We start from the raw sequence: 24243 nt of genomic DNA on the forward strand, positions 1-24243 counted from the left end.
GATTAACCTGGATGACTTCCATCATCTGCTGGATATCTTTTGTAATGATTTTTTCTTTTTCACTTTTTTCTCTCTAATCAAGTTTTGACACACAAATTAGTGCCCCATTTGACTCTTTGTCCAAATATGACTGCTGCTCTTAATTCTTGCTCACTCTGACTTGAACTCTGTGTTCTGTTGAGTCCACTGCCCTTTGGCCTGACCAAGGGGAGGGTGTAGTGAGGAAATGGGGTTAACTGCAGACATTGCTAAGTTAGCATAATTAGTATATGCTTGGCTGCAATGTTGCTGCTTTTGCACACAACACTACATGTCTCTGTTCTCGTGAAATACTTTGCTGGCGCTGCTTCACATGAGAACTGTCTACCTTTCACATATCCAGCTGGGCACCGCACTCTCTGTCTGCACAGCCTGTTCAAGGTTGAATAACAGTGTATGCTGTTGATTCACTTTGGTCAGTCCCACGCACATAGACATAACATGAAGCACAGAGGACCAACTGAAACTCGGATGCTTTTAATATGACATTACATGCATGAGAAGGCACTTGGAGAAAACCTTTCCAACATAGAAGAGCTTTGCTGATCCTGAGATGTAATTCACTGCATCTGATCTCGGAGGTATGGGGTCTCGCTGACAAAGCCTAGAGGTCTTCTATAATTATTCTAAACTAGTTCATGAGCACGGAGAGGGTGGTAAAAGGAGCTATAGTCCTGTCTACACTGTCATTATAATCTGATTTCCTCTTTTGTGCTTTATGGAATTGCAACAATGCCAATTATATTGTTTTTATGCATTATGCTGCTCTTATTGGCTAGAGTACTGCACCTTAGAGCACGTTAGTTAAAAATAAACATTTTAAACTATACAGTGTCTCTGATTGCTCAAGTTGTGGGCAAGTATGAGTGTGAACGAAAGAGTGTTCTTGTTTCCCACTATTCCGGAGAGATTACTAAATTGCATGTTCTAGGTTGTCTAATCATTGGAAGCTTCGCTGTAGTATGGAGAACGAATGAGACACTAATGCTAGTCGGATTGGGGTTCTGGGCACTGAGGTGTCTTTTTTGGTACACAGCAATACACCGAGGTCCTGGTTTCCTGCACATAGTTCTGTGTATGAGCAGTATCCCTGCTTGTGTCCTGTATCATGGATGTAGCAAGCACAGATTCAGTGCAATCCATCAGTCACAGAAATATGCCATGAACTGTGGGCCTTGTGCACCTTTGGTTTCCCTATCTCTGCCTTGGTGTAGGAAATGGTTCCTGCAGGAGAAGGCACAATGAATTTATGGGCCAGAAATCGTCCCTTTCTGCAATGAAGATAACTTACCTGTCTATATGCTAAATGAGAAGTGCATTTACATTCTCATCCCTAACCTGGGGAAAAAATGTCAATCTAACGATGGACATGACCAGGTCCTTTTAGGTCCTTTCCAGTCAGTTCTGCTTCCATGGGTGTCATGAGTTGACGCCACCAGACCAGCATCCCCAAGCCCATTGGCTCGCGGGACTTAAGGCAGAACACAACAGCAAACACACCTGCTGATGTATTATGCAAAAAGGAGCAGAGCTAGAATGAGAGTGCAGTGTCTGTTCTCACTACCTAGCCCTGCCAGTGGTCACAGATCGCTTTTGTGAATGGGGCCCTGTGGCAAAAGAAAACTTGGGGGACATTTGCGCGGGGTATTTTGTCCCTCGGACATTTGCCACCTTTTTGCGAACCTCAGCCAATGTATGCAATCTCTGTTCGTATAAAAATCACATAATGGCCCTGCTTACGGCACCCATGAATGAGACTGTGCTCCTCATTGAATATTTCTCTGATCTGCCTTGGATGTTGTAAACAAAACCGTAAATGGTCCTCTGCCTGAAAGAGGTTGCAGTTGCTGTCACTGCAAACCTGCCTAAACAACCAGGCAGTGTCCACGAATGTGATGTCTCTGTGCTTGACAAGCAAAAGGAGTTAGTTGAGAAATAATGCTCCAGGCGACAGGGAGGTCTCCCAGAGAGAAGGTGAAGCCTCACTGGGCTAATCTGCACCAACACACACTTTCATCGGTTTTCAGGTCTGATCTTATGTTCCTGCTATGAGTGGAGCGAGTATGCGACCTGACAGCAGACTTCACAACCTGTTCTCTCTTTAAATAGACTCTAAAAACGCGACTCTCCGGCTACTGTGTATATATTCACTTAAAAGCACATGGCAAGAAGTGATGTTATGGAAGGGAATGTAAATCACAAAAACCAATGAGATTTGCTAGCTATGATAAAGTGTGCAAACCAGAACTGATGCCCCTGCCCGCCTCATGACCTTACATGTGACATCACTGATGACATCTCAAATAACATCACTCATGAAATAGGGGATGATGTCACATTTGACGTGCCAAAGATATAAGCGAATAAAAAATGCAGTTTCATTAAAGAAATCAACGTAACCAAATCAATTCCATATTTAAAAAAATCTAGATGTCAATGCACAATTGCGCTATTAGAACGTTAAATCTGCTCGAAGAAATTTTGTGTTTAACTTTTAGCAGTCACTGTCCACACCGTCTTAAACCTGTAATACCCATAATAACCACTTGGGCCAGAGATTTATTTTGCAGAACACTAAATCACTGTTTAAGGCCAAAATCGCGATTGTTGAGAAAACAAATATGCATTTTAGGCTATCGACAGCCAATTTTATATGTCAAGTAATTCAGATTTCAGATTTTGGAAAAGTTTCTCCAAAGTGGTCAATCTTCACAAAACTTTCAAAAAAGGAGCATCATCCACCTCTGCTCCATCCTGGAGAATTTAGGGGTGATTCGTCAAATTGGGGCCAAAAAAGGGAAGGTCCCAAATCACGTTTTCTCCATTCATTTTTCCATAGGAAACATTAGACACAGCTAAAGCCAAAACAGCTGAAAGGAAATATATCAAATTTGGGAGACAGCTAGAGTTGTGTCCAGACAGCGTCCTTTTTGTGATGTGGTGTAATTCTCTTCCATAGTTTTGGAGAAATTGAGGTTAAAAAATAGTTGTATGTGTATCACAAAGCATAGGATCTGCTGATCCAGCAGATCAAAAGATTTCATGTGATTGGCTGCCATCACATCAACAAAGAGGTGGCAACAGCCATCTAAGGAGTCAGGGACTCAGTCCCCTGTCTTGAAATAGAGTAAAGAAAAAACATATAGAGGGCTATATACTCAGCCCCCCTAGTCCTGGTGAGCGTCTCTTTGGGACTCTGGCACCAAAAACAGCACTTTTTTAATTGGCGCCTAGAATCTGCAGATCTGATGTGCAGATAAAAAAAAAATATGGAGGTCTCCTGCCTGTTTTTTAAAGTTATGGTTCAGGGGCGTGCCCAGCTTTGCTCCCGAGTCTTCTTGAGGTCCCAAGAACCCCATCCCCCGCGGCTAGTATTTTAAATTTTTATAATGGGGAGGGGCGCGCCTCCCCCCTTCCCGAGTCTCGGAGAGGCTCCAAGGACCTCATTCCATGGAGTCAGGCTATTTTTTTGGGGAGGTGGGTGTGCATGCCCACCCTCCCCGAAGACTGACCACAAGGCCCCTATCTCCGGAGCTCGATCACAGTGTCCCAGGGACCCTATCTCCTGGGAGTTTTTGTAAATCTGCTCAGAATTTTCAAGAAATTAAGGTTAAAAAGGAGGCCTGCGGGGACCTAATCCCCCATGACCAGTATTTGTATAATGGGGAGGGGGCGCGTCGCTCTCTCGCCAAGCTACATAGAGGCCCTGGTGACTCCATCCTCAGGGGCCATTGTTTGTTTTGGGGAAGTGGTTGTGTGTGGGCTCCGCTCCCTGAAGATCAGCTCCATGGATCCTATCCACTGGAGCTCAATCACGGTGTCCCGAGGACCCCGTCCGCCAGGGCACTGCAGTTCCCTGTCTGGAAGTGTGTGGGCATACCCTGCCCACACTCTCCATGCAGGAAACACAACTTTGCTCCCATCGCTATCCAGGCAGGAGCAAAGTTATTGAGCCAGCTCCCATCAACACCACAATGGATTCTCATAAACAGAAAAGGCCAACAACGACAGACCAAGGTTGAGCACTTGAATTCCAAAGTAAATGTCATCAATTTTGGTGCAACCACTTCCAGTATCCACCGTTGTTAGATGCTACAGAGTCCAAAGGAATTCACAGATAAGGAATGTGCACTCGGAGAAAGTCAATGAAAACAAGCAAATATATTGCAAAATTCTTCTTTATTCTTGAAACCTTTAAATACAGCAAACAGCCAACGCGTTTCGTTCCACATTGTCAAAGAAACTTCTTCAGGGCTGAAAACAATTATACAAAACCATTTGTGTAACATGCAGACATGACAAACTCAATATATACATAAAACACATATGTTAAAAACATACTTAACAACATAAATAGATAGACAAACCAAATAACTGAAACATAAACCAATAACACAAAAAACACAAAACATCATCTATCAACAGTATATATGTGATCCATTAATTCATGCATATGTCACTGTAACCTACCATTGAGTGCATATATTTTTTTTTTATAACCAACATGATCAAATATCCTATAATCAGTGGGAATCAATTTTAAAAGTTTAAATTCAGAGAAAGCGCAAAAGTGCAAAAAAGTCCCAAGAATCAAAACCCCAAAAAGACAGAAAATGAAGTAGAAAAAGAAGTAGAAAAGAAAAGGAGAGAGAGAGAGCGGTATGTATAATTATATGTATAGAGTGGAGGGTAACCCAAAGAGACTCCAAAGGCATAGTGTGAGTCAAGTGGTACCACCAATGCATATAATTTAAAAAAGAAATCTCACCTAAGAGTATACTTGGGTAGAGAATTATTGGCAATTATCCTGATATTGGCTTCGAAGGGATACTCTGTGAAGTGTGCATAACTGGCACATCGACATTAAAATCTAATAACCAAAGACAATAACCAAAGAAAATTCACATTTAAGTAACATAACCCTATCTATATAGCTACAGGTCTCATAATCTATGACAGATGTCCCGCGTCAAAGATAGTCCCACAACAGATTCTGATTGGGGAGCCGGCTTTGGCCACGGGAGCATTGGGCTCCTCCGTGGTTCCTCCGTGGCCCCCAATGAATAGAAGGCATGTGGGTGTGCTAGGTAGGCACCGAGGCACCCACTACAAAATAAAAAGTGTCCTGATCCCGCCAGGGGAGCCGGCAGGGACAGCGGGTGTCATGAGACTCTCCCAGAAGACATATGGGTGCCCCGGGTGGGCACTGGGGCACTGACTAATAAAAAAATGTGGGCAGCTCCCACCAGGGAAGCCAGCAGGGGGTGAGGGGGGTCTTGAGCTTGGTCGTGTGGCCCCCAACTAATAGAAGGCATATGCCATAACAATAATAATAGTAATAATAACAATAATATTAATAATAATAAGGTGATTTGCAGAATGCATAGTAACTTTTCCAGCGCTGAGGAATATCGCCTTAAAACAGGTCCAAGCGACTAGCCATAAACTGCCCCAATCGGATCGATCTAAATAACCAGGTTATTACAAAATGATAGTTCAGTGTTTTCCTGTCTGAGAGAAAGGGGAAGAGAATTCCACATCTTGGATACCAAGAGACTAAAAGAGCAGCCCCCGATGCTCACTCTCTTTACAACAGCATTGCAAGCCAGATAAGCTCCTGTTGATCTTAAATTCCTTCTGGAAGAATGGGGGGTAACCAGAGAATGCAGATAAGATAACAAGGGATTTTGTTGTTAATAATTCGATGACAGTGGCACGTTGTGAGAAGATGGCCTTGTATATGCCGACCACTAATTAAAGTGGGCACCTTGTACCAGTCCAAACAACCCTTATTGATGATTAGGTTAAAGACAAACTTTATTGAAAGCTATCCTAGTGGTCGCTATGGAGAGCAGCCTTTAGGCTAAGTCTCGAAGGAATGTAAAGCAGCTTGTTTTACCAGATTAGAACCTCCTGAATGACCAGATGAAAGGAGAACCACACAAGAGATATATAAAATATATGTATTTATTACTAAACACTCTCTAATAACCTCTTTATGAGATTAGAGCACAAAGCACGCAATATTAAATCACTATAACAACAGTAAATAGCACAATACTCAGTGGTCTCCAGGGGGAGACCAAACCATATACTAAGAAAGCGGTATAACAACCACAACTTAACTAGACACAGTGCCTAGAGCAAGTAGAATCGCTGGGACTCCAAGGAACCACCCAAAGTAGTGACACAGGGGACCCACAGAGGACGGTTGCAGTGTGTGAACACAGGCGCGAGCTCCGTACAATCCTATGGGAAAGTCACGGTTGGAATTTTAAATATTAAGAACACTTCGGAGAGGACTTTAAGCAAACCCTTTCAAACATAAAAGGTTCTAAGGCCAGCACCCTTGAGAGTACCAATATCCCCGTGTTACCTATCCCAGAGGAGCCGGGTTCATAGGGGTCAAGTGATGTCGGAAACCTTCGTCGTTTTCAATGGCGTGATGTGGAAAAGTGCTGCTGCCGGGAAGATGAAAAGTGTCCGGTGGAATCCAAACCTGGATCCGAGGTGAGAAGAACCTGAAAGCAGAGGGGACAGAGTCTGGGTCACTTCAGGGTGACCAGGGGCACGATAGACGAATGCCCACCAATGTCGGGTGCTTCAGGTGAGAAGATGGGATGCTTAACTCTGCAGCCACGGGGACCAGGAGACATCGACGATGACCAAAGTCCAGAAGTAAGCTGTCCCACGAAGGATGTTGAGTGCTGGGGGGTCAGTGTCCGGATTGAACACCACCAAGCCTTGGCAACTGCAACCCATGCGGGCAGAGGGAATAAGCTTCGGTCAGGCCCAGCAAGCTCCTGGGGACTCTCCAAGCCATGGAGAGTCAGGGCATGTCTGGAGCAACCAGGAAATCCCACTGAAAGTCAAAGTTACCTTCACTGGGACCCACAGGCCAACAGACTAGGGATTGCGAAGGGACCTCGAGCTGAATCACAAAATACCAGCCCACGGAACCCTTGTGGAGTGTAGGCCAGAAATCTTCAGTGGAATTACTGCTCGGGTCAGGACTCCAAGTAGCCCAAAGCACAGCCTCAGGGATCACCGAAAAGCATATGCTGCTGCAAAAGTACACGGTGCACAGGGGTTCGGGTTGCAGGGTCCCCACCAGGGATACTGGTCTCAGAATTGATGAGAGGTCAGATGAACCTCAGCGACGCCCGGAAACCCACCTCCTGTGTTTCAGAAATCTTTGGAGTCCTCAGGAGCTCGGGAGATGCAAACCAGTCAGATGCGTTAAAGGTGCCTGCTTTGCAGGGGAGTAACTCCTTTACTCCAGCATAGTGTAGATCGTAGCAGAGTTTAGTCCAGGTAAAATCTAAAGTCCTGTAGTCAGGGGTTCCTACTTTATGCCCAAGGAAGGGGTGGGACAAACTCTGGGGACCCACCTATGGAGGGTCAGGACAGAGGGGTGGCTACACCCATGTCCTTTGTTCAGTTTCGCGCCAGAGCAGGAGCCAATGGCTCCTGCAACCGGTTTGAGCTGGACTATGCACAGGGACACCAAATGTGCCCCCAGTGAAGACTTCAAAGCACTTTCATAGTGCACCCACCCAGCACCAATACACAAAATCCTGTCTGGGAGGTGGTCACACCTCCCTGTGACAGTAAACCTATTGTTAAGCTTTCCCCTGCTCGAGCTTGGCTCAGCAGCAGGAGGGCAGACTCGTGTCTGTGGCTGGCTGCATCCATTTTGTGATGTCCAGGTCGAGAAAGCTGGTACCAGATAGCCCGGTGTGTCACATATGTCCCTCTAGAAGGGTGGAATCATACCTCCCACACCAGTTACTGGTGTGGGAGGTATGATTCCAAGGTGTTTGACACCAAACACGACATGTTTCTAAGCAGCCGTTTTAAAGTCAGCATTTACCGTGAGGTTATAATGAACTTAAATATATATGGTTGGCTGCATCACAAACAGCCCTGGAACATAGGTTCTGAAGGCTGCAGAGGGGCTCTGCTCATGCAGGTGCACCCTCTCACATAAAACCCAGCACCCTGCCTTCAGGATTGATAAGGCCTGCCATAGGGGTGTCTGATAGGTTTATATGTGCAGTGATTTAGAATAGATATAGGGAATCTATATCTAAGTAAGGGGTGTATGCACCACCTTACACAGGCTGCAGTAGCAGACCTGTGGTGTCAGTTTGAATGGTCTCTCAGGGGTGGCATAATACATGCTGCAGCCCGTGGGAGGCCACTGGGGTACCTATGCCCTGGGTACATAGTATACCATATACTAGGGACTGATAAGGGTACCCCAGAATCCAGTCAGGAGTGTACCTAAAGTACATGCAATCAATTTAGAGGAGAAAGCAGCTAGACTGGGGTCCTGGATAGCAGGATCCCAGTCAATCAAAGTCTAAAACAGTGATACATCAGCAAAAAGTGGGGGTAACTATAAAAAGCAGAGCCTACTCTCCTACACACATTGCTTTAAAAAAGAGCCTTTCCTTCACAGTCATCCATAGCAGTTTAGCAAGAGTAGGGCCTGAAGGCAATCTCCTTAGAAGATTCAGCAGTAAGCGAGCTGTTGCATTCTGCACATGCTGGAGTCTCATCATTCGAGACTGTGAGACTCCCAGATACAAGACATTACAGTAATCCAGTCTGGATGTGACTCTGGCCTGGAACACTGTCTTTCTAGCAGCCTCTGGAAGAAGATCAAGAATCTTTTTTTAGAGTTTTTAAGATTCCAAAGCATTTTCCAGCCAGAGCTGTGATCTGGCTATGAAACGAGAGCTTCACATCAAACCAGATGCCAAGATTCTTGACTTTTGACTTAGGGACTGGTAACGGCCCTAATGAATCAGGTCACCAGGCTGGCAGCCCCTGGGTGGGCATTGGCACACCTACTTTGAAAAGTAAAATGTTAGCTACCATGGCACCAGGTATGGGCGCAAGCTGGGGAGCCAGCCAGGGCCGCTGGGGCTGCTCATGATGCCCCCCCATGATTAAAGATGCTGTGGGCGCCCCGGGTGGGCACCGGAGCACCCATTAAAAAAAAATGTACAAAAAGGAATAAAAAGGAGCGATAAGAGCTGCTCATTTATTATTCACTACGCTTGCAAGAAGCATACCATAATGCCCTATGGTTTATGAAAGATATATTTTTCTTTCTGGTGGTGCCCCTAGAAGGGGCAGGGCCACCACCAGCAATTTTATTAATGGTTGAGGGGCTGCAGGGAGAGCAGCAGACCCCCAGCAACATTAAAAAACAAGCATTGGCATAAGCAATAGGTCTCGCTTTTGGGACCTTATAAGTATTTAGTTCTGCATCACAATATCCTTGGTGTAACAACATTAACTGTTGCATGGTTAAACACTTATAAGGCCCCAAAGTCGAGACCTATTGGCAATGCAAATGCTTAAAAAAAAAAAAACAGACAAGCAGTGCTATCAGGCTCCGGCTGCCACTTAGAGGTAGAGCAAAAGAGGTGTGTAGAAAGGGAGAGATGTGTAGAGAGAGAGAGGTGTGTAGAGAGAGAGAGAGAGGTGTGTAGAGAGAGAGAGGTGTGTAGAGAGAGAGAGGTGTGTAGAGAGAGAGAGGGTGTAGTGACAGAGGGTGCAGTGACAGAGGGTGTAGACAGGTACAGAGAGAGCGGTAGAGAGAGGTAGAAGTAGAGCGGTAGAGCGGTAGAGAGAGGTAGATGTAGAGTGGTAGAGAGAGAGAGAGAGAGGTGAGAGAGCGGTAGAGAGAGAGAGGTAGAGAGAGTGGTAGAGAGAGAGGTAGAGAGCGGTAGAGAGAGGTAGAGCGGTAGAGAGCGGTAAAGAGAGAAAGGTAGAGAGACAGCGGTAGAGAGAGGTAGAGTGGTAGAGAGAGAGAGGTAGAGAGGGCGGTAGAGAGTGTTAGAGCGGTAGAGAGAGAGGTAGAGAGAGAGCAGTAGAGAGAGGTAGAGAGGTAGAGAGAGGGAGAGAGAGAGAGGTAGAGAGGGAGAGGTAGAGAGAGAGAGAGGTAGAGAGAGAGAGAGAGGTAGAGGTAGAGAGAGAGAGAGGGAGAGGTGGAGAGAGAGAGGTAGAGGGAGAGAGGTAGAAGTAGAGGGAGAGAGGTATAGGTAGAGGGGGAGAGGTAGAGGGAGAGAGGAAGAGGGAGAGAGGTAGAGGTAGAGGGAGAGAGGTAGAGGGAGAGAGGTAGAGGTAGAGAGGTAGAGGTAGAGGTTGAGAGAGATAGGTAGAGGTAGAGAGAGAGATAGAGAGAGAGCGGTAGAGAGAGAGAGCGGTAGAGAGAGAGAGCGGTAGAGAGAGGTAGAGCGGTAGAGAGAGAGAGAGGTAGAGAGAGGTAGAGAGAGAGCGACTTGGCCTAGCTCCCATATATTTATGAAGCATTGCAGGCTGCAGCTGGGAGAGAAATGATTCGCATGATTTGGATCACTGGTGTTGGATGCAGGGACAGAATAAGGAGAAGTGAATAAACCTCAATTCTTGGTTTGACTACAAACCCAACGCACAGCTTTTTGGGATTAAACTAAAAATCACTCCAAGTACTCTGAAAGTACATCTATTGTGACGAGAGAAAAACATGTGAATTGTTTCGCTTAAATATTTTGCTAAAGTCTAGACGGCTGCCCCTCAATGTTATTCAATAAAGAATGAGTGCACGGGCAACAGCGTTAGTTGTTCGAGCATCTAATGCGTCAGTCTTTTACTCTAGAGGGTGAACGATGCTGCCATCCTTTCTCAAAACTCAGTGTGAGGGACAGTACTAGGAGCACACCCACAGATAATCCCCCAGTACAACGCCACCACCCGCAAGCAGAAGGCAAATGAAACTAGGAGAATGCCAGATGGCAGACAGCTTCAACGAGTAGGACAAAACATGCTATGTTACCTCTCTGTCAGCCGTTTGTTGCCCCACATGTTAATGTTAATGGCGCCTCACGTAAGACAAGAATCAAGACTGCTGTAGTTGTGTGAGCAAGTCAAAACAAGTCGACAAAAGTAAAAGTGAGGATGGGGTGTGCAAGCCCGGGTGTTGTGTGCGTGCGCGTGTGTGCTGAAAGTAAAAAACAAGGGAGAGTATAAAGGGAGTGGTGCATGCGCGGCCGTCTTGCGGCCGCAAATGTGATCGCAATCAAGTGTGCTGCGAGCGATGCGCTTAATGAGCATGAGGAATGCCATATGGCGCCTCTGCTCATAAGCGCACGCCCGCGCACATGCACGCAAGCTGTAGGCCGGCGGTAGCATTTTTTGAAGCCCTTACTTAAAGTCTCGCCAGAGCAGCGCAAGCGCTGGGTCAGGCGAGACCTAAACACAGTAAGTCTCCTAGGTCATTGAATCCATGACCTCAGGAGAACTTACCATATTTTTTTACAGCACTTCAAGCTAGAGCTGTATGCTCTTCAGCTGGAGTGTAGGTCTTCTTGTCACCTTGTGGAAGGTTCTAGGGTTGCATTTTGTGACCTGATTATTTTTTTTTAATAGACTCAAAGACATGTTGATGTTTTTTTTAGTAAGGTTTAATTAAAAAATATTTTATGACAATCACCTTTATTAAATATTGCAATTTGTGAATTTATAAAATATACCTTTCAATATGGAGACTTTTTTGACGAAGTCAATAGGTCTGTTTTATATATGTTGATATGCTACCCCTTGATAAAACCATTATGCCTGCTTTTGATATTTTGGTGTTTTGATCCTTTGTCAAAGTCAGTAGGACTGCTTTACTATACATGACACCCTTTTTAGGTCTGCAATACTTTAAATGACACTCTTTGTATTGTCTTGTAATCAAAAGGAGGGAGCTAGAAGGAGCAGTCATCCATTCTTCTTCCTAGTTATATATCATGAATCATAAGGGAATGGATCACTTGTAACTGGAAATAGGGGTCTTTCGGGTCGTTTCCTGAACCACTAATACCTGAATAGGTATTATGAAAACCCTCAATCACGTATTTTTGATGATGGTATTGGCGGTGTATCTTGATTCTCCGCCTTTAAATACGTTTAAGCATTATCATCGGGTCTCTTGTGTGTTATGCTTTCCTCCACCCGGAGGGGACCGCTAATTCGCAGTAGTGATCAGAAATATTGGTGCAAAAAGGTGCAAAATAACGTGAAAAGTTTACGTTAAAAATGTCTTACCAGTACTACCTTCAAAAAGCAAAATTTATTCTGTCAGGTGTATTGGTAGACTTTTAAAAATGGTGGTGCAGTAGGTCAGATTATGTGACCCCAGCACTTTAAAGTGTCCAAAACAAAGATGGTCGACATGTTTCTGCCCCTCTAGCGCCCCAGGAGGGGGTCGTTGGGCATTCCTCAGGACCTAGTGAAAGTGTGAACCGGTATTCTCCAGTTCAAAGAAAGAGGTTTATGATGATTTTCATAAACATTATTTTATGATTATTCAGTTCCTACAAAAAGGAAGAACAAGTAAAATAAAATAAAATAAAAATAAAAGAGACAGTACAATGAAATGCACACCACTCTGGGCGATTATACAGCAGATTTCTTATTGGAAAATGGCAATTCTTTAAAATACTGTACTGTAAAGCAATGTCAAAAATGGCAAATCTTCACTGTATTCCAAGAAAACGATCTCAAGGTGTTCGTATCTGTATATTGTTTGGCACACAGGACCTGAATGAAGGGCTGGGTATGTGGAGAGATAGTATGTGGTTCCTACTATCACAACGAGAATTAAAAAGTTGAGTAACCTGGTAATGTACAGTTTCGATACTTTTGATTGTTTGACATTCAGATGAAAAGTCACAATGTCAGGGTTATAAAACTCATAAGCGGTACGTTTTTTTATCAAAACAGAAAAGAGAACGAAACCTCGTCAATTACCTTTAGGGCGCATCCGTGTTGCGGCTGCTACCTGCCACCGTAAGCGCGTAGCCTGTAAATAGAAACGGGATAGGGCTGGGATGGGTGGGGGTAGGTTGGTTTTAAATACCGTGTGGTTGTTGAGGGCTGTAGAGCTGTTCGCCGTTCACCGGTTTCCTCCTTCGTACCTCCTTTGCGGGCTATGCACGACTTGTGCTGACGCTGGCTTGCAGGGCTCGTACTGAGCGAGATCCTGTGTTCTTGCCGTTTTGTGCTTTCTTCATAGATATCGAGGAAAGACTATATCTATCATCGTTTGTATGTATCGAAGAAAGACTCGTAATGTGTATGACATGTTATGTCCTATGAAGTATGGTTTGGATTAGGAAAGAAGTGATATTTACAATTGGCTTATTTTTAATGTTATGGATAATTTATGAGCTCTAATTAATTATTAAAAAGTGGAGAAGGAGGCTATACAAGCAAAAGAATTTACTTTTAGATGATTGGTTAGCACATCTATTATAGATTTGGTTTTCACGGCAGGAGCCTTGTGATGTTTTGTGAATGTCTTTCTCTTTACGGCTGAACAAAGGTAGGTTTTGATTGGGAGCAGGTTGGGGTCTGAAATTTACGATTATCTCGTGTTAAAACATGATATTGTCCATCGCGTCAAAGGTACAACATGAGATTACACCTGGCATAGTTGAGTATTCATGGTCAAGACCTTGCACGAAATTATTTGAAACTTAACCAGGGTATATTATCGTTCAATCCATTGGTGTCTGTGCAAAGGCGGTGTACCCATCTTTGTTCTCTTTCGAATAGGATTTTTTCGGCATTGGTCTTTGATCCTACTAGTGTTTCAATTACGGTCCATTTCAGATCGTCCACTGAGTGTTTTTGTTCGATGTAATGTCGGCTCATCTTTGTAGTTTCTCGTTTGCATTTTACGTTGCTCTTATGTTCGCAAATTCTGACTTTGATTTTCCTGCATGTCATGCCGATGTATCTAAGGTTGCAGGGACATGTGATCATGTAGACAACAAAGGATGTGTTACAGTTAGTGTGTTGTCTTATGGTCCACTTCATGTTTGGAGTTAGTTGGATAGTCTTGAGGAAGTCTGCTTCTTTTTGTGATATCCACCTGTTGATTTCGGCTTCTTCTACCATGATCTTGATTGTTTGTTGTAGTCTTGCAGTCGGGTCTGTTGTAGTGATGGTATAGAATTTGTCGTCGGATAGTAGGTCTAGGCACTGTTGATTGTAGCCTTCCTTGCTTATTAAGACGATTCCTCCTCCCTTGTCTGCTGGTTTTATTATCATGTCTTTGGCATTCTTTAAGGATTCCAGGGCTTGTTTTTCAGCTCTTGTTAGATTCATGAATGTTTTTTTTGTTGATTCTGTCAATTCACCAATTCCCTTCATAATTGCTTGTTCAAATGTCTGGAGTTCAATGGGAACTTGGTGATTCAGTGGACAGAAGGTGGATTTGAGGCGTAGTGGTGTATCACCTACTTTCTCCTCAATATCTTCAGTGCCTTTATTCGAGAAGAAAGCTTTGAGTTTTAGTTTCCTACAAAATTCGGCGGCTTCACATTTTATCTTGAAGACGTCTAGGTTTGGTGTTGGTACATATCCGAGTCCTTTGTTTAATACCTTTTCTTGTGCCTCTGTCAGAACTATGTCTGTGAGGTTGATTACGAGCGAGTCGTGCTCGTTCCTGGTTTCTCCTTGGGCATGTTGGACATGCTCCTGGTTTGGACTTGTCTTTCTTGATCTGTCCACGTCACTCCTTTTCTTCGTCCTCTCTGGTTCGTCTGGCCACGTCCTAAAAAAGACGGTTGTTGCATGTATGGTCCTGGGTAGTGTCCCATTGGTGGAGGCCCTGGAGTGAATGGATTCATCCAACCTTGAAAGTTTGATGTGTATGGTTGGAAGGGGAGTGGTTGTTGGTTTCCGTATTGGGGAGTGCGCCAGAAATTTGGTCTCCGTTGTTGTTGACGTCTGTAGCTACCTCGGTTCCGTCTTGGTGGTCTTGTCTCTCCATTGTTCCAGTCGGAACTGTCAATTGATGATCCACTATTATCGGTATCGGACTGGTAGTCTGGTATTTCATAGTCGTCTTTACTATATGGGTGCATTTTCTCCATGGAGAAGCGTTTGAGATCTTTCCCTAGTTTTTGTATTTTGTTGTTGGTTATGTACTCCTTGGTTTCATTCATGTCAATGAAAGACAGCTGGATTTCTTGGATCTCACGATCTACATTGAAGAAGACACCATCAAGACACGTACTTTCTTCAAACCAACTGCCAGAAACAGCCTCTTATCATTTAACAGTTTCCACCCTCGGCCGCTAAAAGAAAATCTACCATACAGCCAGTTTCTCAGGCTGAAACGTAACTGCAGTGATCTAGCGGAATACAAGAAACAAGCTAATGACCTTAGCCAAAAGCTTCTCAAACGGGACTATCCAACCAGAATAATATCCAAGTGTAAGAAAAGGGCGAGAAACCAGCCCAGGGATTGTCTTCTGGAAACAACAAAGAGAGACCCTGCAGATGATACACCTACATGCGTGACAACCTACAGTACAGCGAGCAATGCTGTAAAGAAAATAATCCAAAAAAATTGGCGGATCCTAACCTCAGCAACCTTAAAATGGCAGAAACCGAGGTTTGCTAATAAAAGAACTAGGAACATAAAAGACATTCTGGTACATACCCGACCACCCCTTCCCTCCCCGAATACGATCAACACCTTGTGGGACCTACAACCAGTCACAGGACATTACCCCTGCGGACAGTGTTCAGTTTGTCACCTGACCACACCGACAAAGACCATCCAACTAACTCCAAACATGAAGTGGACCATAAGACAACACACTAACTGTAACACATCCTTTGTTGTCTACATGATCACATGTCCCTGCAACCTTAGATACATCGGCATGACATGCAGGAAAATCAAAGTCAGAATTTGCGAACATAAGAGCAACGTAAAATGCAAACGAGAAACTACAAAGATGAGCCGACATTACATCGAACAAAAACACTCAGTGGACGATCTGAAATGGACCGTAATTGAAACACTAGTAGGATCAAAGACCAATGCCGAAAAAATCCTATTCGAAAGAGAACAAAGATGGGTACACCGCCTTTGCACAGACACCAATGGATTGAACGATAATATACCCTGGTTAAGTTTCAAATAATTTCGTGCAAGGTCTTGACCATGAATACTCAACTATGCCAGGTGTAATCTCATGTTGTACCTTTGACGCGATGGACAATATCATGTTTTAACACGAGATAATCGTAAATTTCAGACCCCAACCTGCTCCCAATCAAAACCTACCTTTGTTCAGCCGTAAAGAGAAAGACATTCACAAAACATCACAAGGCTCCTGCCGTGAAAACCAAATCTATAATAGATGTGCTAACCAATCATCTAAAAGTAAATTCTTTTGCTTGTATAGCCTCCTTCTCCTCTTTTTAATAATTAATTAGAGCTCATAAATTATCCATAACATTAAAAATAAGCCAATTGTAAATATCACTTCTTTCCTAATCCAAACCATACTTCATAGGACATAACATGTCATACACATTACGAGTCTTTCTTCGATACATACAAACGATGATAGATATAGTCTTTCCTCGATATCTATGAAGAAAGCACAAAACGGCAAGAACACAGGATCTCGCTCAGTACGAGCCCTGCAAGCCAGCGTCAGCACAAGTCGTGCATAGCCCGCAAAGGAGGTACGAAGGAGGAAACCGGTGAACGGCGAACAGCTCTACAGCCCTCAACAACCACACGGTATTTAAAACCAACCTACCCCCACCCATCCCAGCCCTATCCCGTTTCTATTTACAGGCTACGCGCTTACGGTGGCAGGTAGCAGCCGCAACACGGATGCGCCCTAAAGGTAATTGACGAGGTTTCGTTCTCTTTTCTGTTTTGATAAAAAAACGTACCGCTTATGAGTTTTATAACCCTGACATTGTGACTTTTCATCTGAATGTCAAACAATCAAAAGTATCGAAACTGTACATTACCAGGTTACTCAACTTTTTAATTCTCGTTGTGATAGTAGGAACCACATACTATCTCTCCACATACCCAGCCCTTCATTCAGGTCCTGTGTGCCAAACAATATACAGATACGAACACCTTGAGATCGTTTTCTTGGAATACAGTGAAGATTTGCCTTTTTTGACATTGCTTTACAGTACAGTATTTTAAAGAATTGCCATTTTCCAATAAGAAATCTGCTGTATAATCGCCCAGAGTGGTGTGCATTTCATTGTACTGTCTCTTTTATTTTTATTTTATTTTATTTTACTTGTTCTTCCTTTTTGTAGTAACTGAATAATCATAAAATAATGTTTATGAAAATCATCATAAACCTCTTTCTTTGAACTGGAGAATACCGGTTCACACTTTCACTAGGTCCTGAGGAATGCCCAACGACCCCCTCCTGGGGCGCTAGAGGGGCAGAAACATGTCGACCATCTTTGTTTTGGACACTTTAAAGTGCTGGGGTCACATAATCTGACCTACTGCACCACCATTTTTAAAAGTCTACCAATACACCTGACAGAATAAATTTTGCTTTTTGAAGGTAGTACTGGTAAGACATTTTTAACGTAAACTTTTCACGTTTTTTTGCACCTTTTTGCACCAATATTTCTGATCACTACTGCGAATTAGCGGTCCCCTCCGGGTGGAGGAAAGCATAACACACAAGAGACCCCATGATAATGCTTAAACGTATTTAAAGGCGGAGAATCAAGATACACCGCCAATACCATCATCAAAAATACGTGATTGAGGGTTTTCATAATACCTATTCAGGTATTAGTGGTTCAGGAAACGACCCGAAAGACCCCTATTTCCAGTTACAAGTGATCCATTCCCTTATGATTCATGACTCTTTGTATTGTTACATTACATGGTCAGCCGTGCATGTCTGTGGGAGGCTGGGTGCACTCAACCCCATGCCACGTATGGGGGTTAAGTGAAGGGTCTGGCCAATGGACATCTTGGATTACATAAAAAAAATAGAAAAAACACTAAAAAAGGAAAGGTTAAAGTGATATTATAGTTAGAAGTAATAATAATATGCTACTTTATAATAAAAAAACTGACTGAAATAAATTTAAAGGGACGTTGAAGTTAGGTGAAAATCTTAGTTAAAACGATACATTTTTAAATGAACAAAATCAAAGAAATTTTCCAGTTATAGTTATTGCAACTAATTATAACTTGCGCCCTAAAATACCTATAACTCGTGCTCTCACCATGCACTGCTAATTACCTCCCTTATTACATCACTTGCAACATGTTTTACGACATCATTGATAAAACCACTGCAGCATCTGAAATTACATAATTGATGACAACTCTGTGCATGGTGGGGCACAAGTTATAGTTACTTTAGAGCACAAGTTGTAGTTACTTGAGATAATTCATAACTGGTGAATTTAAGTGGTTCTGTTTGTTTAAAACAGTATGTTTTAACTGACCTTTTCAACTAACTATAACGTCCCTTTAATTAATGGGGTATTGTGTTAGAGTGTAGCTGCTGTCTTAATTTAATCTGTCAGTAGGAAGAGCGTTTTGTAAGTAAAAGAGGGAATTTACAGAAGGAAAGTAGGTGATTAAGCAGGCTTGTATGGTGTAGGGTGTGGTACAATAGACAGGAAGAGTTGACAGTTGATCAGTCATAATCCTATTAGCAACTTTCCTGAATCTATTTATAAAAAATTCCATGATCATCACAAAACAATCTAATCAGTTGTTTGGCTTACCTAATTTCCTCTTCATTAGCTGGAGTTGAGTGAGTGTAGGTGATTGAGGGAGATGGTAGGAGGGGGTCATGTGAACATAATCTTTTAAGTCTGAAGATGGCATGTGTAACAACATAATAGATGCGGTGCACTTTGAGCACCCTGCTTATAAAGCTTTCTATGTGATAAACCAACCTTGCAGTTCAGGAAGAAAGGTCTCTACTTCCATTATCTAAATTTGATGGCGTTTCCTTAGTTTTGGTTGATGCACTTCCTTCCCTTATGGCTTGAGGTGTGAAGTCAAAAATGAGGGGGGCTTAGCTATTCTCTGTATGAATTATATGTCTCATTTTTGTCATAGACTCAACAGATCGACTCTCCTTTTCTCATTCCAGAGGTCAAAGCACAGCTGTGGCTGAGTTTAACCTACTACTGAAAGCACAATCTTTGGAAACCTATGGTGTAGACCCTCATCCATGCAAGGTAACATGCAGTTTTTTTGTCTTCTCTTTATATTTATTTAAGACAACCGCTGACGTATATGTTGTTCATACTCCTGATTGGGTTGCCTAAGACACTCTTGTTCCTGATTAAACCACATATATGGAGACCCCACCCTTTTGCAGTCTATCACTACACAAAAACCAAACAAAAAAGTTAGATTACCTCTATGTCCCTGGTCCTGGACCCAGCACTTATATAACCAAATATGCCCAATTACAAGGAACAGGGAAACAAAACAGGAAATTACATCTATAATTCCACCCACCATAAGATTGATATTACGGTTGTACGTGATACCATAGAAAAACAATTTCATGGAATACCATTACTGAGAAACCATTCCACTTAAACTGTTTAATGAAATTTTTCTGAATTAATGGTATTTACCATTTCATAGACCAAATTAATTGATTGTCTTTTGTTTATTTGGCTTTTGGATGCTTAATTTTTAAATTGCAAATGCAATGGCCACAGGTCTTACTTTCAGAAACATTTTCATCTGAGGAATTTATTTCAGTGCTTTACTTTAGGGGACATTACTTCAGATTCATATCTTTTAAATTGTCAAATAATTACTTTGGGTGCTTTCAATTTGCTAACCCCTCACTACCTCTGCACACAATCCATCCTTGACCCCTTCACAACCCCTAAAAACCTTCCATCCTTGCCCCCTAAAAACCTTTCACCACGCCTAAACTCCAAGCATCCCTGACTCCTAAACTCTACCTATCCCTAGCTCTGAAAGCCCTCTCTACACCTGTATTCCACCAATCCCTGGATGCTAAAACCCCTCATCGTACATAACTACTCCCATCCCTTACCTGTAAACTCCACCCAAACTAGAACCCTAAAATCCATTTGTAGCTCTAAACTCCACATATCCTTGAACCCTAAAAACCCTTCACTACTTCTAAACGTTATCCATTCGTGAACTCTAAAAACTCCTTATGCTTAAATTCCTCTCATCCTTGAAGCCTTAAAATTCCTCACCACCTGTAGTTCCACCCATCCCATAAACCTAGACACCCTCACCACCCCTAAACTTCCCTCATCACTGAATCCTAAAAGCCCCTCATCACATTTAAATTCCACCCATTGCTGAAACCCAAAACTATTCTCCCCTTTAATGTGACTCTTTCCTGATCTCTAAAACAACCCACTTCCCCCAAACTCCACCCATTCCTGAAGCCTAAAAGCACTTCACCACCCCAAAACGTTACCCATCACTGAACCTTATAAACCTTCACTACCTCTTAACTCCACTTATGCGTGAATCTTAAAAACCCTTCATGACCCTTTCCTGATCCCTAAAAACTCTTGGCACCACTAAACTCTGCCCATTCCTGAACTATAAAAATCCTTTTGTACACCAGAACTGCACCCATCCCTGGCCTCTGAAAATCGGACATCATTCCTTAACACCACTCATTACTAAACCCAAAAACCCCTTCACTATCCCTAAACTCCACCCAATTTTAATTTAATTTTGGATTTTCCCATTAATTATCTTTCCTTTAAAATGTTTCCTTTAATTTTTGATTTTCTCCAATGTGGTTTCTCAGTTTTCGTTTTTCTATAAATTCACATACATCAGGTTACGATATATAGAATAATCTTACCTAGCACTTCCTCTTTTGTTTCCTGTTGGGACAAGGTGCAAGAGTAGAGATGGTTGCTGAGCTGCTATCTCAGATCCATTTGTTTATAGGGATGTCTCCCTGCCAGGCTTTTGGGAGTATGGGGAAGTCAGGCATGGATCCCCTCCACCAAAAGAGGGTGTTGTTAGTACAAGCTGCCGTATACAACCTGGATTAGTTGAGGATGGCAAGATTGTTTTATTGTTTTGAGGACAGAGCAGATATAAGTAGAGAAAAAAGAAAATATCACTATACCAAAAGGAGTTTTGTCGGGATGAAGAGTATTATCTGCAATGCGAGGCAGCTTCTATATTAGTGGTTGTTGCTCCTAGGGATTAGCGCATGTGCAAGGAAGCAATGTTCTGTTTTAATCAGAATCTTGGGGCTAAGCACTTGTATGTGTGGCGAGAGATGACCATGCATGCACGTACTTTATTTTTGTTTACAACATTCGCTTTGCAGAGAGGGGTGAGTTGTTGTTTTACAATGTATGGGGAAGAAGAGATGAGTTTGCTTGTTATTCTTGGCAAACGTTTATAACTTGCTATTAGTATTAGATTCTTGGCTGTGATTTTGAGAGACTGGTCAATTCTGGCAAGCATATGCAGAAGGGGAAACATCATGTTCCTTCCCTTTCCTCTTCTGGTTCTTCAGCTCCTGGATCCTCTCCTATTAAAAGGTCAAATGGTGGAGATATGGAGGAGCAAAAGATAAAAAAAGATGATCTTGGAGACAGTGGTCTCCAGCCTCCATAAAGAAGAAGACAGGGTGTGAGAGAGGTGCCTGAGAGCATGGGTCTATGTACTACGAGGTTTAGGCTTCAGAATTATCGAATGAGACAAAATAGGAAAATATGTTTTTAAAGATTTAATGTCAGACAATTTGAAACACATCCAACAGAATACTGGGTTTCCTGTGGAGGAACTAGCTGGTCCCTCCAAGGATACTGTATCATGTCAGTTTAGAGGCCACAAAGTGGTTGATTTACCAGTATGTTATGGATGTAGTGCTTAATGATTGGAAAGATCCAGAACGTATTACGATTAATGGGAAATATCTCTGCTAATATTGATGTAGACTTGGTGGGTCACAAGTATTGTAGGCAGATCCTCCATGGCAGGAGAATGTCCTAAGAGATGAAGTAGACAAAAAAGTTGATGCAGGGATTAAGAAGGTACTTTCTGGTTCACACTTGGCTCTATGTACAAGGGCTATGGAGCTTATACAGCTCAATCATTCCTTCCAAACGTTAAGGAACTCTTAAAAGCAGCCAGGAGGGTCAATAGTGAAAATATATATTAGAGAATATTAAGAAACAAGATGAGTGTCTCTCTAATATCCCTTTTGATACCGTAAGGACTTGCTCACTTGCTAGTGGTGGCAAGACGTAATCTGTATTTGAAAGACTGGAACACTGATTCATCCCCAGATATCAGCTGCTTTGAAAATTCCTTTTGAGGGAGTAAAACTAGTTGGGCTGCCCTGGAAGACAGGCTTCAAATATTTTTCTAAGAAAAAAAAGCATTCCTCATCTTTTAGATCACAGCAGTCTAAAACGTGAGGATTTTTTAAGCACAAATCGTCACTCAGACAACCTTATAGAAGACAGCAAAATTTTAACAACGCAAAGTTTCAGCCAAAAGTGTTTTTGCAGAAATACCATATAACACAAAAGCAACAGTTTTCTAAAAGAAGTGCTCAGGACTATATTGAGTGCCAGAAAAGCAATGGACAGGAATCATAGGTCAGTGGCAGGATTCATGATTTCCTGGAATGTTGGGTAAAATCTACTCATACAAATGGGTTCTGTGCATTTTGAAGAAGAGCTATCAAATAGAATTTCTATCCCCTTCTGCCAACTCAGGCAAAATTCCTGCCTGTATGCAAACATCCCTGATGAAACAACAATCATTGGAAGAAGATATCAAAACATTGCTGTTAAAGAAAACCATTGTTTATATGCCAGAGAAGGAGAAAGAGATAGGAATTTACTCAAAATTCTTTCTGGTACTGAAGGTGAATGGAGGTAACTACATGGTGAATTGAAAGCTTTGCTTATGATGGTAAAGAATAAACCTTTCAAATTGGAGACCTTACAATGTATAACTCCTTTGATTGCGTGGAATCATCACCTGGCAATACTCAATCTGAAGGATGCATAACTGCATTTCACGATGACAAAATTACACAAGAAGTACCTGAAGGTTGGTGTAAACACGTTGCACTGGCACTTCAGTGTCCGCTCATTCTTTTTAGTGCTATCTCCGCCGGTCTTTACGAAAGTGGTAGCTCCTGTCATTACATAGCTACACCTTCAAGGAGTGTCGATGTTCCCATGTCTAGACAACTGGATGCTCCAGGCTCCATCACAACACCAGCTAAGTCATCAAATCGACCTGACCATTGCTGTGCTTCTTAATCAATGGAGCCTTGTGTCACTTGACTCTTCCATGGACCTCATTTTCATTGGGGCAAGATTTAACACTAAGGGCCCGATTCTGATGCGGTTAGGAAATCTTCCCGATCAAATCGGTTTGGAAATTGTTTCCGACCGACTCAGATCAGGAGAGTACGACCGACTGAGTATGATGCATCCGGATGCTTCCAGATATGATTTGGTTGGACTCCCATTGACTTCTATGGGAGCCTATGTTCCTAACCGCATTGTAATCTGGCCCCCCGTTGGGAAGACACGTTCCCGATCCGATTCAGAAGGAGCAAATGCCATTAGGAGGCCTTCCTAACCGCATCGGAATCTGGCCCATAGTGGGAAAAAAAGTGTTTCTTTACAATGAAAAGAGTTGAATGTTTTCAAAGACTCCTGTCTGTACTGTTATTAGAGAAGGAAGCACCAGCGAGGAAGTGGCTGGAGGTCCAAGGGCACATAGCAGACTCGATGTTTACTATGCAATGGGAGAGACTTGACCACAGACCTCTCATGTAGCACCTGTGCCAAACTGGTTCCCTTCACTGCCGAGTCTGAAACACAGGACTCTGATCTGTAAAGATATCAGGGAAGCTCTATAGGGGTGGCTGATATTGTATAATCACCTGAAGGGAATACCTATGCACCAGAAACTGTCAGTGGTTCTTACAATGGATGCCAGTGCGAAAGACAGGGGTCTGATGATGGAGAATATCACTTATCAAGCAAAATGGTCCTTGGTGGACTCATTGAGATCCTCAAACTGGAGGGAGCTGAGAGCAATTTTCAGAGTTATGCTTCGTTTTAAGAGTTTAGTTTTCTTTTCCTGCTCAATGTGATGATGAGGACAGATAATTTTGGTGTAAGTGGTCTGTATCAACCATCAAGGCAGCACAAACTGGATTTCCCTCAGCAAAGTGGAATGTTAGCTGAGTCTTTGGGCAGAAGCAAATCTCCTCTCAATAACAGCAGTGCACATCAGGGGTTTGGTGAATGTGGAAGCAGAACAACTGAGGCGAGTGTTCGCTTCCTCTCAGAATCTGACAATATCAAGGAGATGTCTGGCACCCC

General features: G+C 42.9%; 1 protein-coding gene across 1 annotated transcript in view; it reads left to right on the forward strand.

The window, feature by feature from the left end:
• Window positions 1-24243, forward strand: part of FRMD3 (FERM domain containing 3) — a 638046-nt gene that overhangs the window by 501221 nt on the left and 112582 nt on the right. The window contains exon 7 of the mRNA XM_085633170.1: window positions 19002-19089. Within this exon, the coding sequence (XP_085489296.1) occupies window positions 19002-19089 (88 nt within the window). The remainder of the gene's footprint in view (window positions 1-19001; window positions 19090-24243) is intronic.

The sequence above is a fragment of the Triturus cristatus genome, chromosome 2_1, assembly GCF_964204655.1.
Source record: "Triturus cristatus chromosome 2_1, aTriCri1.1, whole genome shotgun sequence".
Lineage (NCBI taxonomy): Eukaryota > Metazoa > Chordata > Amphibia > Caudata > Salamandridae > Triturus > Triturus cristatus.